This window comes from Globicephala melas, chromosome 14 (genome assembly GCF_963455315.2).
Source record: "Globicephala melas chromosome 14, mGloMel1.2, whole genome shotgun sequence".
Lineage (NCBI taxonomy): Eukaryota > Metazoa > Chordata > Mammalia > Artiodactyla > Delphinidae > Globicephala > Globicephala melas.
In genome coordinates, this window is record NC_083327.1 from 11,325,178 (window position 1) to 11,351,544 (window position 26,367).

At 37.9% G+C, this 26,367-nt stretch overlaps 1 protein-coding gene across 1 annotated transcript in view; it reads right to left on the reverse strand.

Annotated features, from left to right (window-relative positions):
- COL12A1 (collagen type XII alpha 1 chain) overlaps positions 1-26,367 on the reverse strand; it is a 113,947-nt gene that overhangs the window by 65,828 nt on the left and 21,752 nt on the right. The window contains exons 12-23 of the mRNA XM_030859316.2: positions 23,762-24,034; positions 21,862-22,134; positions 13,259-13,531; positions 8,092-8,358; positions 7,437-7,629; positions 6,238-6,359; positions 4,292-4,441; positions 4,090-4,209; positions 3,827-3,991; positions 3,107-3,253; positions 703-842; positions 58-187 (exon numbers count right to left, since the gene is read on the reverse strand). Coding sequence (XP_030715176.1) covers positions 58-187; positions 703-842; positions 3,107-3,253; positions 3,827-3,991; positions 4,090-4,209; positions 4,292-4,441; positions 6,238-6,359; positions 7,437-7,629; positions 8,092-8,358; positions 13,259-13,531; positions 21,862-22,134; positions 23,762-24,034 — 2,253 coding nt within the window. The remainder of the gene's footprint in view (positions 1-57; positions 188-702; positions 843-3,106; positions 3,254-3,826; positions 3,992-4,089; positions 4,210-4,291; positions 4,442-6,237; positions 6,360-7,436; positions 7,630-8,091; positions 8,359-13,258; positions 13,532-21,861; positions 22,135-23,761; positions 24,035-26,367) is intronic.

The window sequence follows — 26,367 nt, forward strand, 5'->3', positions numbered from 1 at the left end:
ACCTCTTTAACTTAAAAAATAAAACAATGATAAGATTTTTTTTTAAATCTGACTTACAGGTTTTTTCTGTGCCCTTCAGAGGTTCACTGTATTCATCTTCTACCACAGAATACACGTTAACAACATACTCAGTTTCAGGCTTCAGATCTTTCAGTACTGCGCTACTCTCCAATCGGCTCACATAAAACTAGGGGAAAAATTTTAAAAAGAATAACAACTTATGTTATCATCACTTCCCTCTTTTCTCCTATGATTGTGAAGTAGTTAACTACAATGAGCTTAGAAATTATATTTTAATGAGACCGTTGTCTTTTGTTTTTGGAAACCACCAGATTACCATGAGACCTTGGACAATTCATACAGTTTATTCTCCCAGCTGTTGTTTCCTTATTTGTAAAATTAGTGGGTAAAACTAGAAGGTCTTCAGTGTTCCCTCCCTACTCGATGATTCTAATATAAACTCATGGATAAATTAAGCATCCTCTTAATCCTTAATTAAAAATACTTAATTAAAAAACCATAAGAAATTAAGCAAAGCTCTTTCCCTCTAATTAAGACCAAATGGAAGCGCTTGCCTAGCAAGAAATGGAGAGCGCCATCTTGGACCCAGTTCTGCCCCCTACATCCCCCCAGCGTTCCTCTCAGAGCCCTAAGGAGGAGGACCCAATCTCAGGACCAGGAAGGAGTGGGCTATCTACTCACTTCTTGCCGTTTCCCTCCAGAAACTGGGTAGTATTCCACCTTATACCTATCCACACTGTCAGAAGGAGGTGTCCAGCTCACTCTCATAGAACGATGGGTCTGCTCAGAAATAACTAGGTTGGAAGGTGCTTCCAAGTCACCTACACGAGGAAATGAAATACATACACTTTTTTCATTATTATAGCAAGGCGATGACATTTAAATTTGGTTGAAATGGTATTCCTCTCCATGTTTCAGGCTTTTGCATGTATTCTTTCACATACTAAGAAGTTACGGTAAATCAGCTTAGAGGCCCAATACTCCTAAGTCCTCTCTGAATGGGTGGCCAAAGGGCTCTTCAGCCTCAGGAAACTCAAACCTGAGCTCATTATTTTTCATGAAAAGTTGCTCCCCCTCTTCCTGAAAGCACCACAGTTTATCAGTCACCTAGACTCAAAACCTCTGACTTAGCCTTGGATACTTGCTCTGGTCTCTAAACTTGTACATATCCCAGTAAATGACACTGTGAGTCCTGACAGCTCCACTGCCTTTATCACTCTTGGCACCACCCAAGTTCACTGCCCTCATTATCATATTGACTATTTATATGCACGTCTTATCTCCATAACTATAAGTTATACTCTGTGAAGACAGAATTGGCTTCTTATTCACGTTTAGTTCCTTTACAAGATCTAATTTGGTGGTACGAGAAGTTAACCACTTTCTCACTCAGAAGACAGGAGAAACCAGCAAGTCTTCTAAAATTCGGGAATATCCTACTGCCTGTGATTGTATTCTCTGTATAGTCATGTATAGTCATGTATAGTCATGTATAGTCATGTATAGGTGAAATGACTGATATAGAAAAATATTTGGAATACATGTCAATAAAAATAGAACTATTAGGCTCATTAGGACCGTTAGAAAGATGTTCCAAATAATAATTATACGAGAACTAATGCAGTGACTCTGTGAGCATGGCAAATCATTCTCATATAAACTCTTTCTACTTTCTTTGTAAGCCAAAGCTGAGAAAAAGAATTTCCATTCTTAGTATCCTAACCTTTACTGTACTTGGGTCATAATCAAGCCTACAAAATTATCAAGCAATTTTACTGTCTGGGAAACTAAATGAATGCAACTATTACGTAGCTGATGTAGAAAAAAAGAAAGAAAAAGAGATAAAAGATGTTTTCATCCCCACTCAAAATTCTCTCCAACTAAATAAAACCACAACTCTCTCAGCTAATCCAGAGCCAGATGCCTACAAATTCTTGATTCCTGGCTGGTCTGTTTCTCCTGGGAAAAGGCAGTCTATTGTTCAAAATCCAAAAAGAAAATCTGCAAAATTTTGGAGAGAGAAATTCAAGAAGGAACATTCAAATAAATGTATCCTCAGTATCCAAAGCACGTGAAACATTTCTACCACTTTATTTATTAAACTCATTCCAACTTTCCAAAACCAGAATAAATTAGTGAAAGACAATCTTTACCAGAATCTACATGTATTTAAAAGAAATTTTTCTCATATAATAAGAACCATAGTTTTTATCATTCGTTTTCCAAAAACCTTCAATTTGGTGCTTACCATGTTTTGCCCTATGATTTACACAGATAGTAGTCATTTTACACCACTCTTTGTCACTAAAAATTCACTTCCATAATTTTATTTCTAAATCTTAATTCCTTATCAATAGCTACCTTTCTTCGAGGACCTCTCAAAATGTCTTTACCCATTTGGCCTTGAGTAAGTAATTGAACTTCTCTAAATCCGTTTCTTCAGTGGTAAAGAGAGATGGTATCCTCTCTAAAAGTCCAAATTCTAAAATTATAATTTGTCTTTATATTTAGAGGTTACAAGTGCAAAGTATCAAATGTGATCATCTGTAGTTGGGGCAAAGCAAATCATATATAAGACCCCTCTTCCATTTCTAATCCAAAACAAAAGGCAGCAAACCTTAGAAAATAAAAGTCTGGGAACAACCGTTTAATAGTTACGTAGAGTGAAGATGCTTTACCAGAGAATAGATATACACCAGGAAAGAAAGCATCTCTATTTCTTCCCCAATCTCACTTGTGTGTGTGTGTGTGTGTGTGTGTGTGGTGCAGGCACACATAAACAAAATGTATCCTCAAATAAGCTAGAAGTCATGTATAGTTTGATGCCATCAGAAAAAAATCAGGGACTAAATCAACGATTCTCAGCTGGAGGCAGTATTCTCCCCAGCAGACATTTGGCAAATTCTGAAGATATTTTTAGTTGTCATGACTCAGGGGATGCTACTGGTATCCAGCGGGAAGAGTCCAGGGATGCTGCTAAACATCTCACAACGCACAAAAGAATCCACTTCCTCCATCCTAAAAAGAATTATCTGGACCAAAATACCAATAGTGCTGAGGGTGAGAAACCCTGGGCTAACCTTACCTGGACCTTTGACGCTGTTACACAAGTTGACGATGAGGTCATCCACGATCCTGGAGAGGGACTCAAAATCCGCCACATTGTATGCGTGGGTATCATCAGGATCTGTCGCAATCATCTTTAACTCAACTTCATCAGCATTCTTAATACCTTGGGAAAAATGGATATACACAAATTAAAAGCACGTCTCAGGAAAAAATTCATGAAACAAAGCAAATATTTCATGGGCTACCCTTATGTATTCAGTGTTAACTAGAATGTATATATGATTTTCCGGAATAATAAAATGATTACATATATAAAATAGAAACAAAAAATAATATAAACTAAAGGCTGTTTTGTTTAGCTGCTTCTAAATGCTTCTGGCACTGATTCCCCACCAAAAAGTGTCTCTCCAGTGTTTTTTCTGGAAAGTGAAATAACGGATATCAAAAATAAACATGGTGCTGTGGAAAACCAAACAAGAATTTTCCTGAATCCTATTAATAGTACATTTGTCCTCTTGATTCATTACTCTCTTCCAAGAAGCCATGTAGTTTCATCCCATTACACGGAGAAAAGAAAAACATGAATGAACTTCCTGGTACATTATTTTGATAAATGATGTGATAGGGCAAGTGTGTCTGTTTGTTTTTTCATGTTTCAGAAAATATCTTTAACTACAAAAATACCCTCGGCACATTTGTCACCTCTGGGGGCGTGGCAATTCTCGTCAATGCTTACCAACAGCAAACAGTTCCACGCCCTCATCCTTGAGTTTTTTTGAAGGTGCCTCAACGTCATCTTGTGATTTTCCGTCAGTGATGAGAACGCCGATTTTTCGAGCTCGAGGCCTCATGCCAGCTTGGGTCTTGAAGCTCTGCTGGCGAATGAAATTCAAAGCCATGCCTAGTGGGATTGTTAAAAGAGAATCAGTCACATCATTTTTCAGCCACAAGCTTTGACCGAAAGCGAGAGCTGACAGCTCGCTGGAGCATCTGACTCACCTGTGAGGGTATTGCCTCCTTTGTAAGGTAGGTTTGCCACAGCCTGCAACAAGCTCTTCTTGTCTTTGTGAGCATTTAACTGCCACTCTGTTCTGGGGTCCCCGCTATACTGAGCAAGGGCTAAAAGGACACCATTGGCGTTAGCATGGTATAAAAGAGCATGATGGAGACGTCTAAATGCCTTCAATGTTGTCACACCTACCAATCTGTACTCTTTTGGGGCCAATCTCAAAGACTTCCACGATACGGGAGATGAAGCTCCTCACGGTTCTAAAATTCGCCCGGCCGATGCTCCACGACCCATCCACCAGCAGCACGATGTCTGCTTCAGCCCTGGTGAGACACTCCATCCCTGACACAGCAATCGTGAGACAGCACAGAGTAAGGAGCACATTCTTCGTCGGGTTACTTCCTAGCCACGCCTCTGCCACCCCCTGGGGGCTCAGTGTCGCCTAACTGCCTCAGTTCTGTGGCTCAGCGATGTAATTTGGAGTTGAAGGCTTTGAAAACATGTCCATATGATTTATTAACCTCAAATAAGAGTCACAGGAACCGTCCATCCCTCCAGTAATTATTTCAGTGGAAAATCTTTCCTTCATCTTTGGCTATATTTCTAGCCGCAATCATAGAACACGGAGGATTAAACCGTCATCGTAAATTTGAATGAGCTCACAAACCCAAAAGGTAAAATATATAAGTGGGAATGTAGAGCCACCTAACGATAAGACAATAATAATTTTAATAAAACTTTTAATGTGATCTAGATTGGATGTTGCATTTTTCTAAATATTCAACGGTCATTAGCGGACAAGTATGAGATGAACTGTTAAAACGTGTAAGCTAGAAAAAGTTTCAGTGAGCCAATAATATCTTTTAAATTAATTAAAGCCCCCAGTATTACATATATTATGAAGGATTAGGCATATAACTCTTAAAATTAGAACTTTTTGAAGTAAAGATATAGTGTTTAAAAGTCTGATAGCTATTATTTAGTTTTTAATTATTTAACTGAATCATCTACTCTGTATAACAATCAGGTAGATACAGCTGGTGAGGTCTGCACATTTAAAAAGTCAAGAGAGAAGGAAGACAATCTAGAAGAAAGATACAAACAAGTATACAGATTGAGAGCTACAGACACCACAGGCACAAACACTGATACAAAGCTAGGGTGCTTTGGAAAGAGAGAATTATCCCAATATCCTCAGTGCACAAGCTACAAAATAAAAATATAAGTCAGTTAATTAACATCATCATACGAGAAGCAATTGAACATTAATGCAAAACAGCAAAACTTGACCCTTTCACTTCTTTTATCCACATCCATGTTTTCAAACGCTTTCTTTTCTAGGAGCTTACGTTACCAGCTACAAATGTTTCAACTTCTTGCCATGTTAGCATCTGATCTTTATATTACAAAACAACAACAACAAAAAAAAACTCGCTGAGAAAGATTCAGTGATGCCCATCACAGTCCAAAGGCGTCACTGCAGATTGGACGCTCCATCCGGAATTAGGATTCCCAAGTACTAGTCCAAGTACCTAAGGCTTTACAAGTCTGCTCCTGACCTGCCAAGACCTACTCTTTGTCAGCAAATGATTAAAATATTTAGAAGCAAACTCTACCCACCACCCTCACCTAGAAGAATGTTCAAAACTAGCTTCATGCGTATCAAAGTTGTGGTCGTGGCAGGAGCAGAAAAGTATGAGGGCTTTATGTTACCATTTTGCTTCCCAAGTCTTAGTTGCCCACCTATTTACGGAACTAGGTGCTGCTTGCTCAGCCCAGATAAATCATTTTTACGATGACTTTAACAAAATAAAACTGCATTTTAATTATTAGAAAGAGATTAAAGATAATGTATATTAAAGATTAAAGGTAATGTCTATTATCATTGTAAAATCTCAACTTTAAATAATACAGTACTATGTAACTAACGCAACACTAACAAGAAAGCCTTAAAAAATGTCGGCGAAAGTGTGCTTAGCTGTATCTTTGAAGAATGTTTTAAGTATATGTTACTGAAATAAATTTTAGTGTAAAATTTAATAGTAAATTTTCATGTTATGAGTCACCTAACAATTCATATTTGAAAAAAAGTTGCAAAATACTGACTTTTCCTAGGGGAATGTAACTCAATTTCTTACCAGAGGATAAAACTGGCATTACAGTTGTGTCAGAGAGAGTTGTCATTTCTTGTCCAACAAGTGGTGAACTTTCTCCTCCATCAAACATTCCAAAAACATTTACTTTATAGGTGGTACCTGCCCTGAAATGTTAAAATATATAGTCTGTATGCATAATAACCTCAAGTGGTAGCATTTTTTTTTTGCTTTGTTATAAACATTCAACTTGACTTACAAACTTTCATTCAGAGGAACTTATAATACATAACATTGCAGAAGAAGGAAACTAATTTCCATCACATTCTAGTTTAAGCCCACACTATGAGGTATCAAGGGGAACTAGCCCGCCAGCACTCTAGAGAATACTAGGGGTTCACGGCGCCAAGTTCCACCTTGCCTTTCCATTAGGTGTAGAATCCCCACCTTCCCACTGAGCCACTCAGGGAAGGATCGGGCTTGCACTCTTATTGCTTCTAAGTGATGGGCTTTAAGAAGACAATTTAAATGTTGTACTTGCAAGGGAACATAAAGCACCTAGCACAGTGCCTGGCACGCAGGAGGCTCAATAAATTTCATCCCCCCTATTCCGATAAAAGTCAATATCAAGCATTTATACAGATTCCAATATTGTTGAATGAATCGTTGAAACAAACCAACTTTGCACCAGGCAATGCACAGCAGCCTGTTCTTTTTACTGTGAAGAATGCTGCTGTTCCAACTCAAACCTCCTTCTTTCCCACCACACAGCCTGCAGCAAAAGCTTGCACCCGCCCCCATTCCCCAATCCTCCCAGCTGAGCCCAAGAGCAAAGGCCTGCCCCCTGACTCCTGCAGCCCACCCTGGGAGACGATGCACACTCGCATCTCAGTGTCAGTCACCTGGGCCTTTCCGGAAGGCATGGGGACTCCTACGTTCCCATAAGGCTGGCTGGTGATAAACTGCTTTTGGTGAAATCGTGCAATGTGGGTGTTAATTTTTAAAAAGCAGGGTGTTACTGAAGAAACACCATCCCTGATCACTTAATAACAAAAGTCATTAAAAGAGTACAACTGCTCAGGCCTAAATTTGAGTCTCTGAACCCTAACCTCAACTTCAGCAGCACCAAGAGTGAGAAAGCAACTTTGGCTGATTTTAAATACTCTGCCGGCAACCAGACACATACGTGATCATGTGTGGAACGCACAATCTGTTAACAACAACGGAATAGAGTTCATTCCTACCTAAGTTCCTCCAAAACAACTGTGTTGTCATATGGTCCAACCACTAACTCCCCCAGTCTTCTGTCATCTCCCGTGGGGTGAAATGTGACCTTGTAACCCTTGACCTCCCCAGGTGCAGGCTCCCAAGTCACCCGGAAGCTTGACATGGTTGGGTCAGATGTTTTGAGGTTTCTGGGTGATTTAAATCGAGAAGCTGTAAAGATAATAGATGTTAAAATATTATCCATAAGCCTAGGCTTTGGGGTTTTTTTTTAGCCCCTACAATAATAAGTTGAATTCAAAATATCTAAGTGATATACATGGCAATCATCACAAACAAAATACTTCAAAATATACATTTATAAAAAGGATTAAGTCAGAAAGCACAAGCTATAATACCCAATAAAAATCAGAATAATAGAGTGCTACCCAAGTGGAAGTATAAATACTACTCACAATTCAGAAGATTAGATTAGCATTAGAACATTAATATGTAGAATCATTTTACCAGGAACTAGATTGGTAAAAATCATATGCTAATTAGGCAACCTACCTAACTATTATAGTATAATTTATTACAGACTGCATTTTAGACATTTACAAATGAAGTAGATATATTAAAATCTCCCTTTAAAATATTACACACTTTCCCCAAAAAATTATTATGGTTTTATACCTGTTGTTCCTGAACCTTGCCTAAGCTTTCCTTCTCCTGTCTTGTAAACTGGGAGAACTGTGATGTCATACGTGGTCTGGGGCTGAAGTCGCTTTAACATTGTTGAGGTGACAGTGGGTGACACCTTGGCAACCATCTGTCTCCCGCCCACACGGGGGCGATACACAACACGGTAGTTGACAACTTTCCCAGGTGCTGGTTTCCAGGTAACTCTCATTGTGTTTTCTGTTTCTTCATCCACTTTCAAGGTTTTCGAATCATCGGATACTGTGAGATGAAAGGAAGATTACAGTGTATGCTCTGCTGAAAGAAAACGTTTATGTCCACCTCCCCATTTATGTGACAAAACGCTATGTGTGGTTTCTTAAATACGTACACTATTCCTTTACTTAGCATTGTGAGCTCTCCTAAGTTCAAGAGGGCTTGTGAGCCTAATCTCGGTGAGGTCACAGTGAGATGTTTTCTCTTCAACTGGCTAATAACTAAAAAATGGGAATTCATGTTGCAAGGATTTCATATTTGCATTCCAGAGACTTTAGTAAAGAAAACACCCATTTCTGGAGATGAGCTTTTAGAATTTTTATTATATTTCCATCTGTAAAGAATTCCTGTAGAAATTACAGTGTGCAGAATTCTAAAAATCATGAATACAGGGTCAGAAATATTCCTTGAATCTTTTCAGAAGAAAGAACAATTCATAAATGACTAGCCATAGCGACTGCAGTTAACACCATCCTTTGTGACTGCCATGAACATGTAAGACTATCAGCGCAAAGGAACAGGAAACTGACACATAAAAATATCTCAGGGGGGGCTTCCTTGGTGGCACAGTGGTTGAGAGTCCTCCTGCCAATGCAGGGGACACGGGTTCGTGCCCCGGTCCGGGAAGATCTCACACGCCGCGGAGCGGCTGGGCCCGTGAGCCATGGCCGCTGAGCCTGTGCGTCCGGAGCCTGTGCTCCGCAACGGGAGAGGCCACAGCAGTGAAAGGCCCGCGTACCGCAAAATAAAAAAAAAAAGAAACGGCACTACAAATAATGCATATGACAGAATTATTCAAAAGGGACCTTAAAACAGCTATTATAACTATATTCCATATGCTAATGATGGTAGAAGAAATGTTAAGCAAGTTAAGTAAATACATAGAACAAATAAGAAAGACTCAAACCGAACTTCTAGAGGTGAAAAATACAATGTCTAAGATGAAACATGCACAGGGTGGTATTAAGAGCAGATTAGAAATTGCAGGAAAAAAATTAGCGAACTTGATGACATGATAATAGAAACTATCTAAAATGAAACACAAGGGACCTCCCTGGTGGTGCAGTGGATAAGACTCCGTGCTCCCAATGCAGGGGGCCTGGCTTTGATCCCTGGTCAGGAAACTAGATCCCACATGCATGCCGCAACTAAGAGTTCATGTGCCACATCTAAGGAGCCCACGTGCTGCAACTAAGACCTGGTGCAACCAAATAAATAAATTAAATAAATAAATATTTTTTAAATAAATAAATAAAAATAAAATGAAACACAAGAAAAGAGAAAAGATTGACAGACAAACTGAACAGCACAGCAGTGAGCTTTGTGATAACTTCAAGCAGACGAGTACATGTAGAACCAGAGTATCGGAAGAAAGTGGGGGGCAATAAATAAAATATTTGAAGAAATAATGGCCTGAATATTTTCAAATTTTATAAAACTATAAACCCACAGATAAAACAATTTCAATGAACCCGAAGCACAAGAAACATGAAAAAACTACACCAAGGCACATCATAAGCAAATTACTTAAAATCAGTATAAAAAGAAAATCTTGACAGCAGCCATATAAGCAAAAGATATGTTGTTATGTACAGAGGGCAAAGGTAAGAATGACAAAATAGGTAAAGAAATTCAATATATGGTTATAAATTAGTTTTCTGAAAGATGCAAGTATAATTTCAACTAAGAGTATATTGGTTGCAATTTTTTAATTTTAGGGTTTAAAGAAAGTAAGAGAGGGAGGGTGGGAGGGAGGGAGACGCAAGAGGGAAGAGATATGGGAACATATGTATATGTATAACTGATTCACTTTGTTATAAAGCAGAAACTAACACACCATTGTAAAGCAATTATACCCCAATAAAGATGTTAAAAAAAAAAAAAAGAAAGAAAGAGAATTCTCAGCCAATTCCATTACTTTCTGGAAATATTAAAATTTATTTAGTTAATCCTCAATTCTTTATTACTATTCTCCAGGTAAGTGAACTATTAAAAGAAAAAATATATATTTTCAAACAAAAAATGTAACGACCTTACATAGGATTTTGGAAAGAGTATGGGAAAGAATAGTACACAGAACAATCTATTTGTTACAAATGTTGAATAAATCAATGTGTGTCTAACACTTTTCTAGAAAGAGTTCTGCTAAAATATGTTTTCTGACCTCTTGTTTCCATCTCTTCAACTTTTGTTCAGTGGAAAAGGACATCTCTCCCCTACACAAATTTCTCAAACCAATTTCATACAACTCAGAATTGAGAAAAATGGACATTTAAATCTTATAAGTATTGATCTAAAAAGAAACCTATGTCCCCAAAAGAGTGGGATCCCAAACTTTAAAATATTCCCAAATTGAAATATGTTAATAACAGTCAAATATTGTACTTCATACCTTGAAATGCTTCAAGGATCTCAACTGTATTCCTGATTTTTAATTGATTCTTTAAAATAGAGGAATTGAAGCTAAATAAAGTCCAATATATCTCATCTTAGCTTTAATGGGAAACTTTGGATTTTAAGGAGGGAAAAAAAATCCTTGTTGGCTTCCCATAAGGAAAAAGCAAGATTTTTCACTCCATTCATAGGTATGCCACATGCCATAAAAAGCTGTTAATACTCCCACTCTAAGTTCTTTTCATGTTTTAGCAACTCGCACAAGATGCTTTCCAACACCCACTGTACCTCTGCTAAACCAGCTGCCATAATTGGAGGGCCGGTAGAAAGTTTCCCATCTGCTGGCTTTCTAGCCACAATTCATGGTTTTCATTGTATCAACAGTCTGCATACCATGCCTCTGAGTGTCAGGTGAAAACAGAAAATATTTCCTGAAAATATTTCCAAAATGTCTCCTTGGAAGTTTATAAGAAACTCTAAGAGCATGACCCAGTGACTCGACCCAGTTATCCGCACCATTTAGGACTCATCCACCACCTGAATATGCGACGCCTGACTCAGATTTCTCAAAGCACTTTCTAAACTACCTCACTTTCCACAAAGAGAGCAAAGCAAAACACAACAACAAAATGGTAGAAGAACAAAGAAAGGTTCCTGTCTTCCATCTTACTTGCCTAGCTGTTTGAGCAGCTGGCATACCCTCTAGAAAATGTACTTTCATTGCTGCCTAGTATGCTCATAGTTAGAAAGAGGCTTTTCTGTTCACTCACCTCTAAATCAATCAATTAGCCAAGAAATAGTGAAAATTTCTTAGATGCTCAGCTTCTTAGAGATGAAAATTTATCTAGGATTTCTGCTAACATACTTGCTTTGGACAAAAACATATCCTTGGGGAGATTTTAAATCCCAAATAAATATCTGAAGATTCAATCTTTTCACAAGAAGAAATGATGGAGGAGAATCTTTGGGAAAAGTTTCCCTCTAAATATATAAATTTTGATAATTTCTCAGCCACGTGAATTGTATCTTCACTCCTACAAATAAATTTAGCTAGATGTGTCATATGTGGCCTAAGTTTACAACATGGCTTCTCTTTACAACAAGTGAATATTTACCAGAAATAGAGATGAATTTGGGCCAGCTTCTTAAACTATATCAGCCAATATATTCAGACACAAGATTTCAATCACTACCATGGAAACCAATCATGTGACTATCCGAGAAATGTGCCCTTTCCTGTATTTAAATCTCCTATCAGGAGTTTGATTTTTTTAATCCAGTTAATTTTGACACAGATTTAAGCTTAGACATATCCAACTGAGTTTGCCAGTGATTTTAAAAAAAAAAAAAAAAAGATGAATTCCTCAGAGAACTCAGACCAAAAGACTTTCATTTAAGGACAACCTAAAATCCGGATACAGGACTTCATTGAAATTGCTCATGGTGTTTCCCTCTCTCCTCCTTTGGCAGAAAAACCACCCCTTTCCTCCAATTCTTTCTAATAAAAGGAAATGCAAGAGTGCCCCAATCTTTCCCCTTTTCCTAAAATCCTCCCAAGCAATAGGAATAAACTTTTCTCCTATACATACTTAGAAATGCCCATCCTTAACAAATTACTTTTTAGGAAGGACAATTGAGAAACACCGACATGCCTCTCACTAGTCACCTGATAATAAATGATGAGAGGGTGATTCAGAATTTTTCACAAGAAAGAATATTAATGAGATTAAGGTCAATTTTAGCCTCCAGAAACCTGAGTAGACTTGACTTAGCCTCCCTAGGATTAGTCTTGGATGTATCATATCGTATCATATTGAGACAATCCTAGTCTCAGTAGCCACGTCATTCATCAACCTTCTCAAAGTAGCCAGGCACTGTGCTTGGTGCTTTGCCCACTGTTATTTCATTTAATCCTCAAGACAATCTGAGGCTGCATTCTACACATTAGGAAACGGAGGCTCAAGGAAGGTTCCAGAACTTGCCCAAGGTAATATAGTTATAAATGTGCCTGAATTTTCTTTGTCTCCATAGCTTCTGATCTTTATACTAGCCGAGCTTCTTTTTTCCACGAGAAAAAAAAAAGAGAGAGAGAGAGACTGAGAGAGAGAGACAAACACAGTTCACCTTTGAACAATGAAGGTTTGAACTTCGAGGGTCCACTTATACATGGATTTTTTTCACTAGCAAATGCTACAGGACTACATGATCTGAGGTTGGCTTTTTCCTGAGATGCAGAGGAAGCTCAGATAAGCAGAGCTGACTATAAACTGTACTCAGATTAACCCTCACATTGTTCAAGGGTCAACTGTGTAGGTAGTTGGAAGGGATTCAATATTTCAGACTTTGATATAATTTTAGATACAAAACAAACCTGAATTTAAACCACATTCATTAAAGGTCTTAATTTTTGAGTCCCCATTTGTCATATAAGGAAAAACTGCAAGCAGTTATGATGAGCTGATAGCTATTAGGTAGCACCAACACACTCAAACCCCCTCAGACTGTTACCTACATTCAGTTGTGGCTTCTCCACTCAAAGGTTCTCCTTCTCCGCTACTGTAAATTGCAAATACTGAAACTCTGTATTTGGTCTCTGGCTGCAGATTTTCTATGATAGTATGAATTGCATCTCCAGGAAGACTCTTCTCTCCAGCCTCAATATCGTCATACATCGATTTCCAAGAGACCCTGTAACCGCGAACCATTCCTGGAGCAGACGTCCAGTAAGCGCCAATCGATGTGTCGGTGATATCTTTAGTAATCAAATGCTGAGGTGAACCACGCTCTAGAATAGAAATGAAAGGGGGATCATTTTTTAATGTCTACTATACATGTAAATACTCCTTCATCCTAGTAGACATCCTGATTTGCTGGAGTCAATTTGTCTAAAGTTGCCCATTTCTTCCTTCTAAGCTGTCTGTCCTATTCTGTCAGTGGAACAGAAGATGGGATTAAACTTTAGAATTATACCTGATTCCTGCCTATCACCCTGGCCCCCATATGTCCAATCAGACTGAAATGTCCTTCAGGACAAGAATGGCATCGAAATATGAAGAAGTACGTGCCTAAAAAACAATTCCAAAGGGAAAAAAAGCATCTAAATCCCCAAATTTTACAGTTCATTTCTCCTTATTGTGCACAAAGATCTTTACTTCTTCACCATCATTTTTTTCTCTTATCTTATTTAAATAAGCTCAGTTTCAACATACCACTTCCAGTAACTCCAACAATCTCATATCACTTGCAAATCTTAATTCCAACAATTTTTTGGGGGGGAAACTCTATTCACAAAGCTAAAAGAGCAGAAATGCAAAATTTTAATTATAGCTTAACCCTAAGGAAACTAAAAACCACCAATTCTTCTGGAAAATCTAAAAGCAATTAGTCATCAAAATAAAACACACCACTTGTTCTAGCCAATCGAAAATGCTTGCTGCTAAATTTTGGCTCTCTCATTTAAAAAAAAAAGTACAACCCAAACGGAAAAATACAGCAACCTTGACTTAATAGGAGACACAGATGTCTACCAATAAAACCCTAACTTTCCATAATTTAAATGTACGATAAATATACAGGTCACTTTATATTGGCTACCTTTACTAGGGTTTATGCCACAGTATGACATAAATATAAAACTATCTGCTTCTACAGCATACATTTTACCAGTAATTGTTGTGTATTCAAGAAAATGATATATAATGCTGCTACAAGAATGTTGAAGACTGTTATTTCGCTTGAATCAGAGTAAAAATGAATATCTTTAAAATACTCATAATTATTTAAATTTCAGTACATAAAGATAACAGTAAATGAAAAAGAAATCTTAGTGGACAAAAAACTATCATATATGGTAGATTACAGAGGGAAAAATAAATAAAATGGGAGCTGGGCATCCTACCAGACCCCAAGATGAAATGGAAAATTCTAACTCCATTATAAATAACTTCAACTGCTGACAGGACATCTCATCTCTGGAGGGAAATTAGTTACATATTTCACTGCAACCTAGAGTATTTATTTTCAAGAACATACTGACTTATTTCCCCCAGTACTTGAGGTTAATCTTCATTTGAAGGTCTTCTTTAATTGTATTTGCTACTTAAATGGTCACACATCTTTACATCTTCTCTATTTACAGGAACATAAACAAACTGTTTCTTTGGTTGTGTTGTGTTGGGTTTGGTTTGACTTGGTTGTTGGGTTTGTTTTTTTGCGTTTTACTTTGTTTTGATCATCGATAGCGCAACTACTGGTCTCTAAGTTTTAAATCTGCAGCATGTTTCCTCTGCTTGATATACACTACATCCTTTTTTCATATGTGCCTCTTCACTTAAATTTCCTAAGTTGCAGTTAGCAACAACTGTGGTGAAATAATACTTGAAAGTACTTGAAAGTGATTCTGAAACTAAGTGAGCTAACGAGCTGCATTAATAACATTCCCGAAAAGTATAAGACAAAGTTAGCTTAGAACATGGGAATTATCTTCCAAATTAACACTGCAGTAATTTACAAACAATAATTTTAGTTTCTAGTTTTCCCAAAGGTTATGCTTCTCAGCCTGTTTTTCTCCCTACTTTCTATAGCACCGAATTTGTGACATTGTTTATTTCCATGGCAACACGACATCAATCTCACAAACACAGGCTAATGATTTCACTGTGAGAAAAATAATAGGAAGGGAACTGTGGTTGAAGCAAAAATACATTCACAAAGATACTTCTGGGCTACAAACAAAAGAAGCCTAGCTCACGAGACATGTATTCCCATGGATTTTAATCAACTATGTTAACACTCTCAAGACCTGGAAAGCTAGAACAAAATATTAGTAAAACTGCAGTAAAGGCCTTTGCAAGGTTTGTCAACGTCCTGGAAAGAATCTGTAAAACCACTTTTTAAGATTCAAATAAAATATTAGCTGAAAAATATTCCTGAGTTCCAGTTAATGGCAGGACAACACTAATTCAAGTGAACACTAAGTAAATTCTCAGTTACAGAAAAACATCCTCAGAAAATTATAGTTTCTGCCTCGCGCATAAAGGCATTACTGGCAGGCACTGGTACTGCAACACTGCATGTTCATGACAAAGAAATATGGAACCCAAAGAAAGAAAAAAAACACCTCAAATCAGAAGCCAAGATTGAACAGATAAACTGCTTCAATGGGTTTCTTGTTATGTCAGTCAATTTGATAAAAATAATCCTAAATATTAAGTTTATACTGTTGTCAAATGCATTGAAAAACAGTTTTGCTCCAAAAAGCGGGGGAGTTGGGTTTTCCAGCTGTTGCACTACACCCAAAAATCTTGAGAATAGGATGTACTCGTGACAAGTCTATTTTATCAGACCTATAACCCTTGAAGTTTTAAAAAATGGAAACTTGGCTTGGCCAAATATTAACTTACAAGAAAAGCAGCAGTTGAATTCACCCTGTGATATGACTGGCAGGCTGCCAAGTGGCCAAGCTGGTCTGGGGACCTGGTGAGCAGGCCGTCACCTCCTGGGGCCCTGGGACCCTCAGCAACACAATAATTGGACTGGACCTGATCAGATACACAGAATCACCCAGACAGCTAAAGGCTCGGCCATGCCCAGGTCGATTAAATTGGAGTACCTGGAGATGTGCCTGAGCTCTGATGCTTTCCAAAAATCCTTTCAATCTCCTCTGTGATCCTAATTCCTCCACGATCCTCTACCCTTTTCTCATTTGGGGGCTTTTATTTGGAAGTTGTTTGGTCAGTGTGGGAAGGAACCCTCACACTCGCTCTCACTCTGAAATGAGAGACAGGTGTGGTGAAATAAAGGCCCGTGTGATTAAAGCAAAGCTGGTCAAAATTGGCGGACACAGGGACGCTGTGTGGGACGGCGGGATGGTGTCTATATCGCATGGGTCTATGGCCACACACAAGTCACTCTTTAGGTAGTGGCACGTGCCCAAGGCTGACCCTCGGAGAACGGAGAAGTCGACTGAAGCCTCTCATCACACCCTTTCCATCCCATAACATGAGTGGGATGTTCACCGCTGTCTCCTCCCCTCTATCCTGCGTCAAAAGGCTCTCAATGCATGCTTCTTCTTCAAGCGTTGATCACATTTTCCTGTGAATGAGGTTTGACCCAAGGGTTACCTAGCCAGGCATTTGCTTTTGGTTTAATATATTGAATTGGAGGTTTTGTCCTCAAACTATGGAACTTCGGACATCAGTAGCTACAGAAAGAGATTATTTGGCTTGGAGAGGGTTTGCGAGAGTCTCGTTTTAGTGTACCTGGGAAGGAAGAGGAAAGAGAGAGGAATAAGAAAGATGTAAGAAGACCAGTATATAGCCTCTGTCCAGCAAAGGTTACCATTCTTCAAAAGGGGAAGACATAGAAACAGTGGCAGTGAGCAGAAACCAACTCCAGGAGACCTTTTTGCCACTTTGTCTCCACGTTTCCCCAAACGTGGACCCACTTCTGCACCAGCAAAGGCTCCCCTGTTTTGAGTTCCTCTTCTCCCTTTGCCCCAAGACTTACAAATATATGTTTTATGATGTTTGGGTTTGTTCACGTTTTTTACCTAAGTGACATTGTTTTCAATAATTCAATCTCATGGTACTTGTTTTCTGCTGTTCTGAACCATATGCCTGCACTTTGCATATTACTTTTACCTCGGGGAATAGAATTTCCGGCAATCGTTTCAAACAAGTCATCTTCTGCAATGACGGCATTCCTTCATCTCTATTCCTTTGATTCCTTCTCAATAGTTCTCCTTTCTACTCTGTTCTGCCCAGTATAGTACCAGGATAGATGCAAGGAATAACAATGCTTTTCTGTCATAAATTTAAACAAACAAAATTCATCAGTTTTTGAAATTTTGATACTCAGTATTTCTGATCTGATTACAGAACATACTCACATATATTCAAAAGGCATCATTTCTGGTGCCTGCGTGCATGCATCTCTGTGCTGCTGAGACAAGTAATTAGACAGGTGCATTTCTCATGATCTGAACATCCACAAGGGGTTGATTCTACTTTTTCCACAGATGAGGCCAAAGAACTAAGGCCTCATTTAAGTAACTTTCCTACATTTCCTCAGCTCTTTTCCATTTGCTTTCTAAAAAGCAAATCGTCATCCAATTCAAATATAATTATACACAAATTAGCCAATGATGATAACTGAAATATTAATCATTATGAAATGAAACTCTATTTTCACCTTATAGATTGTTCCAGCCGGCTTTCATTGAGTTTCACATACCACTTTCAAAAATAGAAGTTAAATTGAAAATGCAATGTAAACCCTCTTCTGAATCAATTTGTCTTTTCCGTTAGAGCTCAGCTCAGAGTCATCCAACTTTCCACAGCAGAATACAGAAGACCTGCTCTGGATAACGTTCATGTGGAAACACACTTGATTTACAACCAATGACTTGGAGTCACCATTCCAAAGGACAAAGTTCACTATTGATCAGTTAACTTAATTACTTTAAGCAGCACATAGTTCTATAAAACCCCTAAACAATTAAATGGACCTTCAACCTCAAAGCCCGGGTGAGATTTCTTCCGTTAAGTGTCACCTCTCTGATGTAATATAGATTTTTCTCTGATAAGCCATTGATTTGCAGAAAAGAAAATATGAATTACTGTTGGTGATTGTGCTAAAGTTCCCTGGAAACATCAGAGTTGTTATACCCAGAATGTATGATTTTTCAAATTATGAGACAGCAGTAAATCTAGGATAACATAGAGGCCTTATTTAGTCCATCTTGGAGGGGCCCCATGTCACTCAACATCTTGCAGAAGAATTCCTGTGATGTGCTAAAAACCTCATTGTAACAGAACGTCAGCTTAGTTAGCTTGGTTTGATGTATAGGAAGCCATTCATGTGTAGGACACTGGAGAGTTGCTCTGGCAACTGAAACAAAGGAAATTCTGAAAAAATCATCTTTTCCATAGCCAAAAAACACACTCAAAAATAAACGAACTATATTATTCCAAAACTGAAATTTTCATTCACTTGTGGTAAATCTCTGAATTAAAATGGGCATTATTCATTTCGAGGTTTATAAGGGCAGGTTTGCCTCTCTGTAAACACTAACAGTGACAACCAAAAGTTCTTTCAAGACTTAAAGTTCATTTACATGTACAGCATTGTTTTAGTAATTACATTAAACCCACTTTAACAACAACAGGAGAAAGAAACAATGTTAATCAAACCTAATAGTTTGTGCTCAGATCCCTCCGAAGTTTGGATCTGAAATGGTAATGAACTCTGCCTTTGTGATTCTGTTTCATACAGTACTGGGGCCAACCATGAACTTCCCCAACGCCAATGCTAATAAATCTCTCTTCCAGGGACAGGGGAATTTTCTGATCATTGGCGACATTTCAAGAAAGCACTAGGAAACAGATTCAAGTTAGGGATGGTTGTAGACCACACTAATTATTTTTTTTCATTCTTTTTTAATTGAATAGAATGCACTTCAGTCAATCTATACAGTTTTCAACCCACAGAATGCCCGTGCTGGCTGAGCCATGCCACTGGACGGAAGAAACATTCCTTCAAGGTCTGCTCTAACCACCTCCTCTCCCCAGAGAAAAACAGATTAGAAAAACAGCAACCCTCAAAAGCAGTTGCCTGGCTCTGTTTCTGGGCTTTCCATTCCCTGCATTTACCATCATATCCTATTCCTGTATATGGTATGTGGATTTGGCTAGGTTAATATAATAAAATGAAATAGAATAACCAGGGGCAAAAACCTTCTATTATTTTCACTTAGTCACAACTATGCTTTCACATATTCCTCAAGTTTACCACACATGGTGCAATGAGATAAATATGTTAATAAAATCAGGCTGGTAGCAATTTCTCTAATCCTTCACTACAGTAAAGAGCTTTGGTGTCAATGGAAAAAAATCTACTCTTACAATTTAGTTATGAATTAACTATATTTTTAAAGGGAACTTGCACATCATCTAGCTTTCCTCCTTCTCAGGGAATGGGAAGCAGTAATTTTTTAATTTATTTTACTACCTGTGCATCTCCCGTCGAGATTATTTCTGATCAGATACGTGTGTGTGCACACTCACACATGCATACAAGTTGTTAGATTTTCTATACCACATGCGCAAAGGCATAAAATTATAAACAGTTTAGCTATACACCTGGCCTAGAAAAATCATCACCCAGTAGTATATGTTTGCTGTTAAGTTAAAATGTGCATCTTACCTTCTAAAAATTGGTAATACGTTATTCTTAGTAAAGATGCCTTAATCTTTAGAATCAAGATTTTTGACTGAATATAAATATATTTTTAAAGTAAGAAATGCAGAATTTGAGCAGGTTAAAAGGTACAAGCAGAAGTAAAACTATTACATTATTTCTAAGATATCCTTTATAAGGGAGAAATGTTCGCAAATATAATCTCCAACTATTCTATAAAAATGAAAGCTCAAAAGTTGATCCTTAAAAAATCCTATGAATAATCTACGTTGAAAGCCTGTAGAAAGCACATGAGAAAGAGAACTTCAAAGGTCAAAAGAAAAGGACAATCTTCTCAGAAATTCTGAATGTTGCCCCAGATATGAAGATCACATGCTTTTGTTGTTTGGACTATGTCTCCGTAATTAAGGCAATTTCCATTCCTTTCATTATTTTCAAAACTTTAGAGTAACCAATCAATATCTTTGAAATACTTACAAAAGCTGTATTTTTAGATATCAGTTCTAAAGCGAATGTTGTTTCCCCTTGATGAATTTCATATACGTGGGGTATTTTATTTAGAGTTGCCAAAGCGTTTCACTTACATTCTCCCATTTGATCTCCACAGTAAGTCTGGGAGGAAGGGGGAACAGTGGCCATCCCCTCTTTATAGATGGGTAAACTGAGGCTCAGCAGGGTTAAGGGATTATTTCAAAGTCACATGGCAAGGTAGCCAAACCAGGACTCTTCTGATAATCGGTACTTTACACACTGATATTTAATCTTTCGTTTAAATCCTCTTCTAATAATAAATCTCACAGAGTAGTGGACTTAAACTCTTGATGACTATTAGAGATAGAATTTTGATTAGTCTGTTTTTGTCTGTCTGTTCTTATTTCTTGACTAAGTCTTGACGTTTTAATCAAAAGTGCCTCTTGTAGGCCTCGTCCCTGTCAATCATAACACATACAGTCCTCCAAGCTCCTGGATCCACTAAATTTGATGGACATTTTGCCAAATATCACTGTGATCTCACATTACAAAAGATACTTCGGATTTATTTTCTTCCTACAATTATTTTAAATAAGTCATAGAAAAGATGGTGATAACAAAAGGAAAGCTATACCTGATCTCCCATTTAGGCCCCCAACTATGGAACTGAGTCATCATTGTAACCATCCACGGATAATTCTTTCTAACACTACAATCTATTCTCATTGTGGTTGAGTTACATTTGTATCTTCTCTCACACAGGACTTACTTTGTGGTTGTGGTGGGTCAAATCTAAGCTGCCATTATAGTTCAAAAGAGCCTAAGAAATATGCAGGCCTCTGACAATGAACTCCAGAGAACCAAGGAAACAGCTCCGGTCTCCATGGCTCTTACTAAGTACTGCATTAACTTTGAACTTCTAACACTGAACTGAACTTTAGAGATCATTTAGAAAACAAATAAACAGTAACTTGGATTCTCACATTTTTCAAGCTATTATGAATGCTTATATGCATGGTGCATGAAAAGAGGCTGAGAGTCAAAAAAGGTTTCCGCCTGCTCCTGGGTGATGACAGCAGCTGTGTTACCTTGGGCAATCCAAACCCTCTTCCTCCGCAAATGTTTCCCAAGGCCCCTTCCCACCCAAGTGTCACACACCTATTCTCCATTTAACCAGCCCGTGGCACTGCAGACACATTTCTACGGCCTTACCATGCGCTCAGCTCCCCAATACACTTCTCCCCAACCAAATTTAATTGTTTCAGTAGCTTACATTCTACGTCTCTGAATAAGAGGCAGTTTTATGACGACTTATTTTTCAATACAAATTCCTTTTAAGAAAAAGGATCGCACACTCCCAGATTTCATTCTCTGAAAACATTTTAAGCTCCCTAAATGCGATCTCAAGCAAGCTCAGGGATTTCTATACAATATGACAGTAATTACCTTCAAGCGTTGCCCCTTCTCCAAAAAGGGCATCTCCAGCCCCGGACGCATACAAGGCTGTCACAGATAAGGCATACTGTGTCCCTTCGTTTAATCCTCTCAGGACAGTATTGGCTGTGTCTCCCTTCACAGTGACCTCTTGAGTCTCGCCTCCTGCCACGGGGGTGTATGTGACGAGATACTGTTTCACTTTTCCTGGTGCCCCAGTCCAAGATAATTTCATAGTTGATGTCGTAGGGTCAGAAACTCTTAAATCTCTTGGGTTCCCTCTAACTTCATTAAAAAATAACAACAACATTAAAACTGATTATTTAATAAAATGACTTAAAATACACTTTGTTGCTTTATATATATATGTATAAAATCAAATTTATATCCTAGGTGAGATTATGGCTATCGTAACTATTGACTAGCCAGCAGAGTTTAAGCATCTCTAAATTGGTCCCTATGTGTCAGTAGAAACAAAGCAAAAGCCATCTAACTCCTCTTCTGTAATTACACATTCTAAGGTCTTTCATGTTGGAATCTTTCATGTAAAAACTTCAATGTTTTCTCTAAAAGTGGAACAAAGCACTATAAAATGTATACGTGCTGATTAGTATCACAATGGAGATTTTAACTCTGCTAAGAAATTATCAATAAAAAGGTTTGTTAGCATAATGCTATGAACGTCTAAATGTGATGGCCATGAAATACACCAATGTGATAAAAATGATAAATGATAAAAATAATGCCGTCCCTAGAAAAAAATATATGAGAGGAAACAGCCCAAGCGAGGTCAAGTCTTGGATAAAACTCAAGGGCTGCCCATCTCTTTGCAACTATGTTTGGCTTTTCATGCCTTTCCTGGTAGAGTGGCCATGTGGTCTCTGAAGGGTCTCAAGGCACCCAAGTCTATGACTCTCCCCACCAGGCACACATCTCCAGCCACTTTAACTCCAGAAAATAGAAAGGTGAAGCATCATTGGGTCTTTTTCTGGTGCCTGGCACAAAGAGCCCTAGGTCCCCAACTGGAAAGAGGGAAAGAGAAGTGACTTCCCAGAGGGAAGAGAGGAGGAAGAAAGCAGGTGGAAAGAGAAAGTGTCTCTGTGGGAGAGGCTAATTAGCTAGGCTGCACCAGGAGGGAAGTAGTGACGCAGGCCCAGCTAGAACGTGACTGTCTGCACAAGGGCAATAAAGTCCACAAACTCAGATTCACCACGTATGAGCAACATGACTCTGAGCTATTATTTAGTTCCCTTGACCTCAATTTTTTTTGTAGAACTAGGATAAAAAAGTAACAACTTCATAGAGTCTATGCAGGGATTAAATGAGATAATATATGAAAAGCTCTTTGCACAGAACCTGATACAAATAGTTGCTTAATAACTTCATTATTGCTAATGTGTAGTTATTATTATTTTTTAAAAACTTTAAAGATAAGGAATAAAATGAAAATTAACAGTGTCTTAATTTTCCTCAATGAAACCACACATTAAATATTAATAATTTGCAACTAATATCAGAATCTATCCTAGGAGTCTAACCATTCCATTTAAATAAAAACATGTTAATATTCTTAAATCTTCCTGAAGAAACGATATGTAATCCCTCTCAATGGTACATAATGGTTTGATTTTTAATCCCTTCATCCTTCAGTTTATATTAGAATGTTTAATAATATTATTTTAAAAGAATATTTGGACCATCTCATAGCATTCAGGTTCTTTTGACACCAATAAATGCTGTCATGAGTAAGTCAAACATTTGAGTAAGTCAAGTCTAATAGGACTACCATCGAAGATACTCAGATAATTGAGACAAAGTGTCTCATGGCTCATAGCATCTGCATAGTTGTCCAAAGCTGCTCCTACAGTCTAAGATTTCAGTTGTTACCAAATGATGAGCATATTTCCTCTACCTTCTTCAGTGGCTGCATTTCCAGTCAACGGAGAGCCAGATCCTGAGAAATATTCAGGAATTACAGATACTTCATATTTTGTGTCTGGAGTCAGGTTCTCCAGCGTTCTCCTCCTCTGATTGGCTGGGCTGGTAACCTCTTTGCTTTCTCCACCAGCAACTGGTCTGTAGATAATTCGATACCTCAAGACTCTCCCCGGAGCCTGAGTCCAGGTAATTTTAAAGCTATCTGTAGTCTCATCCGTCACCTTTAGGTTTCGAGGTGCTCCTTTTACTGAAATTTAAAAAATAATAAGTTGACTGATTTTATGTGAAAAATAAAACGCTAGTTTTTGATCACTAAATTATAGCATTTCTCTCAGCAAATCCATGAGCAGTTTTTTGACAAACATCCTGGTTCCTGCATGCATTTAGCCAGATATTAACTAGATTCTGAAAGAGCAAACACTCCACGATACCCAGAAAGAAAAGAAGTACTGTCAACTTTTTAATCAAATAAAGAGGTATATAACAGTAAACTTTTAATATCATAAATACTCTATTAAATTGTAAATTAATGTTGACATAAAATTCAAAAATAAAAACAATCTGTTTCTTCAAACATAAGTAACAAGGCTTCCACCCTTATTAGATTTTCTCAGAAAAGTAGGAAGATAATACCTAACACCCAGGTCTACCACATTTACCCATGTGAACAAACTCTCTTATCCAATCAGTCCCACAATTCATTTTCTTATCTGCACAGTCATTTGCCTTGAGAATAATTAGACCATACATGTGTTACACCAAATACACTGTAGGCACCTAATGAATGCTAGTTGAATCTAAATCCCGAGGTTAAACTACAATGTAAGTAACATCCACACACTCAGTCTTAAATGAAATTTTCGTTAAGCCCACATGAGAACATCATTTGATTTTGTGGTTTAATGACCTTTTTGTTTAAGAAGCAAATTGTTCATATGGACAACACAGTCAGGAGAGATGACCTAAATCTACTGGGGTAAAACCACAGTGCAATAGATCTGCATGCACCTCACATACAATTAGAAGTTTATCTAAATGTCCAACACATCCATAGACCACTCCAGGGAAAAAGGAGTTGTGTATCTCAAGAAAAGAAAGAAATGGCAGGTGGCAGACTTACATCCATGATTCATTTAATATGGCAAGGAAAAAGACTAAATTAGTCAAAACAAAACTGATGGATTTGAATACTGGCTCTGAAATTTAATTAATGTGTAATTTTGAGTCTCAGATTACCCAACAGTAAAAATGTGACTATCTCTAGGGTTACTGAGGCAGTTAAATGAGACAAGCCATGGAAACAATTATCATTGTTTGGAAACAATTATCACATCAATTATCAGTACCTGACACATGGCAGAAGCTCAATAAGTGCTAGTCTAATAAAGGTATTGAATCAGACACTTCCTCATTGACAAAAGAAAATCTAAATCTCAGATTTCAGTACAGGCAGCAGAATTGGAAAGGTATTACCAAATTCTATTGTAGTAGCCCAATGACCAAAAACTAGAGTGTAAACGAATACAGTTGGCTCTATTCAAAACCCCTTTAGACTTCAATTTCTTCTTGAGGCATAGTTCCATCCCCATCCCAAAGTGCTGAAGAAAGAGGGCCAGGCTCATGAAGCCGCAGTGTGGGCATTACAGAGAAATCATCAGAAAGTCATAAATACCTAAGTGTGGACTGCTAGGTTATACTATCACAAAAATCATAAGACAAGAAGACATCTTAGGCCATTTAGTTTATCTACTAGCCTTCGGGCAGAAATATACCTAAATCATGCACAAAGAAAAATCAATCTTGTTTGAAAATTTTTTCGGAGAAAAGATTCTCTAGCTTTTATCAGCAAGTAGACCAACATATGCCCTCCCTGTCAGCCAGTACTTCTTTGTAACTAAAATTCCTCACGCTGCTGTTTCAGTCTCTTCTGTACCGAATAAAAATGGAGGAGAATGACTGCTATCTCTTGTAATATTCACTGTATATATCAAGAGTAACTGTCTGGTGCTGGCCTGCTAACCAGGTTCATTAGAATCCTTTAAATGTCAAATGTTGACAAATGTATCAGAAAGTATTCAAATCTATCCAGTAAGGTGGACACATCTAAACAAATATTGCTTAAAATATCTGGTAAACTTTGTACACCCATGTTCTTAGCAGCATTATCCACAATAACTAAAGGGTGGAAACAACCCAAGTGTCCACCGATGTTGGTATATACATACAACGGAATATCATTCAGCCATAGAAGAAAGAACATTCTGACGCATGCTACAAACACTGACGAAGCCTGAGGACCCTAGGCTAAGTGAAATAAATCAGTCACCAAAGGACAAATACTGTATGATTCCACTGACATGGAAACCTAGAGTCATCAAATTCATAGAAACGGAAAGCAGAATGTTTGTTGCCATGGTCGGGGGGACAGAGGGTAGCAGGAATGGAGAGTTATTGTTTAACAGGTAGAGAGTTTCAGTTTTGCAAGATGAAAAAGTTCTGGAGATGAATGTGGTGATGTTAGCACAACCATTGAATGTATTAATTGTCACTGAAATGTACACTTGAAATGGTTAAAACGGT